The sequence below is a fragment of the Papaver somniferum genome, unplaced genomic scaffold (assembly GCF_003573695.1).
Source record: "Papaver somniferum cultivar HN1 unplaced genomic scaffold, ASM357369v1 unplaced-scaffold_154, whole genome shotgun sequence".
Classification (NCBI taxonomy): domain Eukaryota; kingdom Viridiplantae; phylum Streptophyta; class Magnoliopsida; order Ranunculales; family Papaveraceae; genus Papaver; species Papaver somniferum.
The window spans coordinates 2,742,972-2,750,510 of NW_020624820.1; the positions used below are offsets into that span (position 1 = coordinate 2,742,972).

General features: G+C 38.1%; 2 protein-coding genes across 2 annotated transcripts; one reads left to right on the top strand and one right to left on the bottom strand.

The window, feature by feature from the left end:
* Positions 1 to 1,051: 1,051 nt before the first annotated feature.
* LOC113336651 lies at positions 1,052 to 5,895 on the bottom strand. The gene is made up of 4 exons (XM_026582298.1): positions 4,962 to 5,895; positions 2,983 to 3,085; positions 2,544 to 2,641; positions 1,052 to 1,228 (listed from the first exon to the last, which is right to left on the bottom strand). Exons 1-4 carry the CDS (start codon positions 5,775 to 5,777, stop codon positions 1,064 to 1,066), a joined length of 1,182 nt encoding a protein of 393 aa, XP_026438083.1. The 5' UTR covers positions 5,778 to 5,895; the 3' UTR covers positions 1,052 to 1,063.
* LOC113336856 lies at positions 1,204 to 4,263 on the top strand. The gene is made up of 2 exons (XM_026582543.1): positions 1,204 to 2,657; positions 2,747 to 4,263. The coding sequence occupies exons 1-2, from the start codon at positions 1,912 to 1,914 to the stop codon at positions 3,228 to 3,230; spliced, it is 1,230 nt and encodes a 409-aa protein (XP_026438328.1). The 5' UTR covers positions 1,204 to 1,911; the 3' UTR covers positions 3,231 to 4,263.
* Positions 5,896 to 7,539: the final 1,644 nt, after the last annotated feature.

The window sequence follows — 7,539 nt, forward strand, 5'->3', positions numbered from 1 at the left end:
GTATAGCGGCTTAATCCTGAGAGTATCAATTCTGGACAAGGTCCCGGGATTTTTCTGCATTTGCGGTTTCCTCGTTAACATAATCTTGGTGTGTCTTTTACTTTTCTATTTCCGCAATTATAATTGTTTATTATAATCAGAAGTAAATGCACAAACGTTAATCCCTATTTACTTGATAGCAATCCTATTGTGTTTGGTTAAGTCCGAACCTTTTATCAAGTAAACATACTCCGTTGTTGTATTGTTTCGATCGTGTATCCATAGTCAATCACACGAGTTATCTTGTTGTCGTATTGTCTCGATCTCGTATCCATACACGATCACACGAAGTGTGAACCGATTAGTTGTATTGTCTCGACTCAGTCCATAAACAATCACTTTCGGAGAAAGGACTTATAGATGGAAAAGTTTTAGATTGAGGTGTATTTGGGTACCCTCGTCTGTTCATAGATCAATCTCGAAAACTGAAAGAAATTCCCAAAGATTGTGAAAGAAGCATGAAACGCCCACTTCCGATGGATCAATTAATAGAGCATCATGCTAAATACCGGGAAATGGACTTTCGTAGTAGTTCTGCAGGAGAAGCTATCTTATGGATATCTTGTTTTGTGACTTAAATCCCAACAGAAGTTAGCTGCAGGGCACTTGGTTTTAAAGTGGTAATCGGACCAATTTGAGACGCAAAATCTTCGATTTGCTTTTTTTTTAGATGTTTCCATATTCAACTGTTGGTGCCAAATTATATAATATGTTGAGAGTCACGATCAGGTGCAATGGTGCATTTTTTGTAGCAATTTCTTTGGTTGAAGAACGTATTTATTGACTTCTAGCTTTTGTGTAAACTTACCTTTTTACTTTTTAACTTATAAGTTAGGTAGTTCCCAAACTAACTTATCGACTTTTGAGAAATCTAAAAACACTTCTTGTTTCTGGTATCCAAACAGACCGACACCGGGAAAATAAAGAGGAGGCACCGGAACAGAAGTATGTATCTATAATGACTATACACCCCAGGAAAAAGGGCATACATGATGAAATGAAACAAAAGTTTGGTGAATGAAATTTAAACCCCTCTGAAAAACCTCTCCAAGCAACGAAAACCTAAAGTTTCAATACAATATTTCTCCATTAAAAATCTCTCTTGATCGCCATGAATTCTTCTCCCAGCCAAATCTTCACAAACACGTCCTTCCATTTCCGCAACAAATCTTCCCAAGTCTGTATCAGTTCATCTGAATCCCTAACTCTTTCATCAGTAATTGCATGTAAAATCTCTTGTAACCCTACAATTCTACGACTAACCATTTTTCTCAATTGGCGAACTGGTTCATAAACCCCTCTTACAGAATCAAGATTTTAGCAACAGTTTCTTGTTGTGGGTTTCTAATTCATCTGCTTCTTCATGTACTAAACCTAATCCTCTCAAGTTCCTATCTACTTAGCTACATATTTTTCATGGGAAAGCAATTTGCATCAAGATCAGTAACGAAGGCAGCAGATGAGAGAAGTGAAAGACAACGCCCACCGGTTCCAATGGCAGCACCTTGGCTTGTTTTCCCTTATGGAAAAGGTAGGAAATTTCAGAGTTTCTATAATCCTTGTGAACCCAGTAATAGAAATTGCATAAAATCTATACCAGAGATGCAAGGAAGAGCATGTTATCACAAACCATCTCATCAAGGTTGGCTAATTGTTATTGGAAATGTAGAAGATAAGGCTGAGTATTCTGTGGCTAATTCAAAATTAGATGATTGTTTCTTGTGGAACCCTGTATCATTGGAAACTATTCGATTACCTGACATTGATCGACAGTCTTTGAATACCAAATCAAAACAATATTTTTTGATCGACTGAGTGTTATCCTCACCACCTACGAGTACTAGTGTTTCTGATCCTGACAACCTAGACTGCATGGTATACCTACTTTTTAAACGGGTAAACTATCGAGAAAATTCTGAGGATATGCACGTACTAGCTTTTTGTCGACCTGGAGACAAACAATGGAGAACGAAGGTGCTGTTTGTAACTTCTCCTGACGATTATTCTTTTAGACTATCTATTGAGTCGCTGCTTTGCTTTAGAGGTGAGCTATACGCATTCTGCGAGGCAGACTTTGCAAGAAATTGGGTTATAAAGATCGATGTACAAAAACTATGGCAGCATGTTGTCGATAATAAACAAACCCAATATATTAGATTGATCAATATTGCGCATGCTGATTTCACATGGATAGGAGGAGGTGAGGAATTCAGTCGTTTCATGGAACATTGGGTTGAATCTGGTGATGAAATCTTCAAAGTTCATTTAAATTGCAGTCCAAGAGGATTTAAGAAAGTTGCCTCAACGCATATTTTCAAGTTGGATTTCTCATCAATGACTTGGGTTTTGTTGAAGACTTTAGATGATCATGTTCTCTTTTTGTGCATAAACACGGACACATTAGAGTCTAGAAAGTGTTATTCCACTTCCACCGCGTGCTGCTCTGCGGCCGACATGGGTCTTGAAAGAGGTTGCTTGTTTTATACACTACTCGAAGATCAAACCTTGTACACATTTGAAGTAGAAGACAATGCTACCACAATTATCATGCCGTGTTTGAAGCTTCCAACTCCATGGTTTCTTCCCACTTGGATAATGATGCCTACAACAGTAAAAAGGTAAAATAGAGCAAAAATGCAACCACAACCACATTGTGTTTACGACACATTCTTATTTGTTAGCTTTTTTTTTTTCTTTTTTTTTCCAGCAAGCACGTTGCTGGAAGAAGGAGAAGAATAACAGATCTTCTAGTAAGCCAGGATACAACTGCAGCCAATACAGAAGAGGAGGACATGAGCAGGTTGTCTAACAGTGGAGGAGAATTGGAAGCCTTAAAACAGTTGGATCTTCTTAATAGTAATGACATTTCAGAGGCGATAGCAAGATTTCTCCATCCAGTGGATTACAATCATTTTCGTTTAGCCTGCAAACAAAATTCCGTACTTCTCCCTGCATTGAACAGAACATCGGCTATTCCAAGGACCATAACAACTACATGTTTATCTCCATGGCTGATTTCTATCTCTGAAGATGATGAAGAGGCAATCTGCGATGTCGTTGACCCAATGCATAATAATGACAAGTACTTCATGAAATTGTCTAATCAATTGCTTGTGGGTGCTACAATCCGTTTTTCAAAAGATGGGTGGCTCCTGTTATCTAACGGGGAAAAAAACTGTATTCTGCTATAATCCATTTACAAGAGTAGTGATCCATCTCCCAGATATACCTGATGATTATGTACTTGATGGAATGTCATTTTCGTCGGTGCCTACTTCTCGTGATTGTGTGGTGACTATTATCTCTAATTGGTGTGAAATAGCAGGTGAGAACGAAATATATTTCTTGGTCATTAATCTGGGAAGAAGAGGAAGAAATAGAACAGCTGGTTGGACTATTTATCAATTCAACTATGAAGGCTGTGCTGAGGATAACTTTGTCCCATGTATTAACAACCCGGTTTTTTATAAAGGAGCTTTTTACTGCTTAGATTATAATGGAATGTTAGGAGTTTTTAATGTGAAAGGCGGTGTCAGTTGGAAAATACTTCCAAAATCCTTGAAACAATTCGGTGGTTTTTATCCAAGTTATCTGGTGGAGTGTGAAGAAAAACTTTTACTAGTGAATGTAGGACAGAGTGGAAAATTGGTAGAGATATATATATTAAATGATTCAGAGATGGTCTGGGTTAAACTGAACAGTTTAGGAAAGCATGCATTGTTCATCAGCTATACATCCAGTTTTTCAGCAGTCGCTCCACGGAGAACAATATCTACTTCCCCAGGTTATACGCCGAAAAGGTTCTATACTATTCTCTTGATACATGCAGGTATCATTCTGTTGGTCACTCTTGGCGAGATTTTCACAACTCAAAGAAAGATCAAACTGCACTTGGATTGAACCTAACTGGTCTCAAGCGAGTCTTAGTCAGGAGTCTGACAACATGCTTAGACTTAGAGCACTAGTAATGGCTTCTCTTACCATTTAAAAAGCCAGTACTAGTTGCTTCTCTGTAACTGTAACTAGTAAAATGAATTGAATTTGCATAAAATTTCCACCAACTTTATAATTTGAAATATTTACTTTAGAATTCCATTTCTGTTCCCTCTATAACTTTTGATGCACCACCACAAAATGCATTGCAACGCTCATGTCCAACAGCTGCATATACTGAGTGAGGAGCCAGCAAAACATATGAGCAGCAATTACCTGTTCATTTTCACTTGTTGAATGAACTTTACAATGCATTTTAACTAAGCATTAGACAATTTTGAAAAACCAAATTTGATGCCATAACTTTTTCTTTTTCATAACTACAGTGTTTCACGGTGACCGGCACCGGTAAAAGAAAGGCAGAACAGAAGTATCATATGTTGGAATATTTTCAACACCGCTTACCAAAGGGGGGTCCTGGGGGGCATCGCCCCCCAGGCTGTGGTCGACCTGACAGGTCAGGTCGTGGGGGTCCAGGGGAGACCGCCCCTGGTGGGGGTTTCAAGGGGGCAACGCCCCCGGAAGAATTTTTTGAACTGACGGTTTTATTTGGCCGATAAAAGCCTGTTCGAAAATTTCGAATCCAAAAGACACCATTGATGTCTGTTGATGAAGGAACCCGACGTTTCGTGAATAGAAACCTGTTGGCGAATAAAAACCTATTCCCAACAGGTGCAAAACCCTTTATAAATAGCTTCTCCCAGTTTCGTTTAAAAATATAAGAAAAATCAATCTGTTTTCTCTGTTTCAAAAAGCATCATCAGAAATCAGAAATCTCTTTGTGTGTTCTTGATTGAATCAAGGGGTACAAACCTTGAATTCAGTTTTCGTTGCAGGGCTTTCATTGTATCCTGAAGGCAATATTTCGCATACCTGTTGTAATCGCCAATTGTTATTGGGAGGGTAGAAATATTTGTCTAAAAGAAATTTATACAAGCCTTGAAAGTTTTGGAGTGCAACACTTTCTTCTCTGATTCATTCATCCTTTGTGAAACCCAATTTTTTCCAACATCATATCTATCTATACACCCCAGAAAAGAAGTATTCAGTGAATGAAATTTTAAACCCCTCTGAAAAACCTCTCCAAGCAACGATCCTAAAGTTTCAATACAATATTTCTCCATCAAAAATCTCTCTTGATCACCATTAATTCTTCTCCCAGCCAAATCTTCACAAACACGTCCTTCCATTTCCGCAACAACATCTTCCCAAGTCCGTATCAACTCATCTGAATCCCTAACTCTTTCATCAGTAATCGCATCTAAAATCTCTTGTAACCCTACGATTCTCCGACTAACCCTTCTTCTCAATTCACGAACTGGTTCATAAACCCCTCTCACAGAATCAAGTTTCAGTAACAAACGCATCAAAGCTTCATTCATACTTAATTTCTCTTTCTCGTTACTCCGAATCTTATTAACTGTTTCTTGCTGTTGAATTTGGGTTTCTAATTCATCTGCTTCTTTGTTTACTGATGAGATTTTCTTAATCATGTTGCAAATCAGGTGAGATCGATAGGTTGATTGTATTTTAACGATAGCGGTAATCGGAGGTGGTTTAGATGGAATTGGGATTATTAGGGTTTCGTTAATGGAGTTTGAATTGATTGGAATTTCTGTGGTTTTTATGGATTGGGATTCAGGGGTGGTGTTTCTGTCTGTACGACTGGTTTTGGTTTTAGTTGTGGCGGTGGAGAAGGTGGGAGTTCTTGGGGAAACAAAACGAGATCTGCGAGAGGATTTCATAGTGATTACCGAGAAGAAGCTTTGGATGATGAAAAAAGAGGAACAGAAAATGGTATCTGGACTTAGTTCTGTATTTGTGGAGTGGGATCGAGTGTCAAGAGTCGTTATAGACAGGAGTGTGGGTAGGTGTCACTCAGAGCCATTGAGTTGCATTTTCATGGGCCACATGCATGCCTTTATGGCTTTATCCGAACAAAACTGTTGCTTGGTTTGACAATGTGACACACCTTAAATAAAAAAAAAAAAAATTGAGTTTGTTCTGAACTACACAAAATTCGACCAAAATCAATAATTCCTGGGGTGAAAAGGACATTGAGATTTTGAAATTGTTTAAATGGACAAAAACTTAAAAATAGGTAGGATGTAAACAGTTTCATCCTACCCATTTTCAAATACATTTTCTTATTTTTAATTTACATTAGGATGCATCCAGTTTCATCATTGCTATTTTTTATGTTTAAGTCATGATGAATCCAGTTTCATCCTTGCTATTTTTTTGGTGTCCATTTCACCCATACAAAATTTTACTCGTCCATTTGAACCATGTTTTAAATATATTTGGACAAATGATCCATTGTACGACTCTTTCTCTCTCTTCTCCCCCGAAATTCTTTCTTTACTCTCCTGGTTTCCTTCTCTTTCCGGCTTATGCTTGTTCTTACCTAACGGCTAGTTTCCACCGGAATTCCTCGCCGTTCTACCTTTTCTTCTTTCTATCTATGACTACCATTCCAGTCACTAACTAGTTACTCATCACTCTCTTTGACTTCTTAATTCTTCACTGTAACGAAGAATTCTAATCAAAATCACTATTGCAAGTGCAACTGTCTCAATTTCCCTAACTCTTATGTCACAGGAAGTATGAATCTCACAGCAATCTCAGAAATCACAGGAAGTATGAGTCTCACAGCAATCACAGGAATCACAGGCATCACAGATAGTAGGAACCCCACAACAATCACAAACGTCATAAAATTTACATGACAAATTGAAAGTAATGAAATTACTAGATCTACAAGCATCACAAGCTTTTCTGAAAGCTCAAAAATCACAGTCTCAACCTCAGTCCCAGAAAGAATCATTAAAACATCAGACAACATTCACATTGCAGGTATCACTGACAATCTAACCCCCCAAGTCAAGGAAACCAACTACCCCAAATCTGGAATCTCTCATTTCAGGTGCAGCATTTCTAAACCCCTATCGTTCAACTATGTTATCAGAACTCAACTCTTAGCTTATTCTCCTATATCTAACCCTTCCCATATCCATCATCCCTCACCTATGTTACATCATAAACCCTTTCTTTTATTGCTAAATCATATTAAGTCTAGTCCAAACTATAACCAGTACCACCACCCACATTTCCATCACACCCAATTTCACATCAAACCAGCAAATATCATCAAAGCTCCTACAGACAAACACGATTGTTCTTACAAACTTAAAAGACGTTGTGTTTACAACCAACCAAGCTTAAACAAAATTCAAGTGTTCAACCAAATATTAAATCAATTGTTCATCCAAACTTTAAATAAAATGTTAAACCTTTCCCCTCTCATTCCTAGCATTCTATCAAAACCCAAAAAAGATAAATTCAACCTGCAGGTGCTAGAAATGGAAGAACTTAATGGGCACTTACTTCTGTCTCTGTCCATTCTTGCTCTGAATCCCTTGACTGACACTCCGAGTTCGGCTTCGAGTCATTCGAATGGAAGGCTCTGCAACACGCGGTTTTGGCTTGGACCTTTGGGAAGAACCA

Excerpts from the sequence above, each read along its gene's own strand:
- LOC113336856 (XM_026582543.1), top strand. The coding sequence starts at position 1,912 with ATGGTATACCTACTTTTTAAACGGGTAAACTATCGAGAAAATTCTGAG. Across the intron at positions 2,658-2,746 it reads ATGCCTACAACAGTAAAAAG|CAAGCACGTTGCTGGAAGAA; the intron begins GTAAAATAGAGC and ends TTTTTTTTCCAG.
- LOC113336651 (XM_026582298.1), bottom strand. The coding sequence starts at position 5,777 with ATGAAATCCTCTCGCAGATCTCGTTTTGTTTCCCCAAGAACTCCCACC. Across the intron at positions 3,086-4,961 it reads AAACTTTCAAGGCTTGTATA|ATTGCCTCTTCATCATCTTC; the intron begins AATTTCTTTTAG and ends ACGACATCGCAG. Across the intron at positions 1,229-2,543 it reads CTACTTCAAATGTGTACAAG|ACTGATACAGACTTGGGAAG; the intron begins GTTTGATCTTCG and ends GGATTCAGATGA.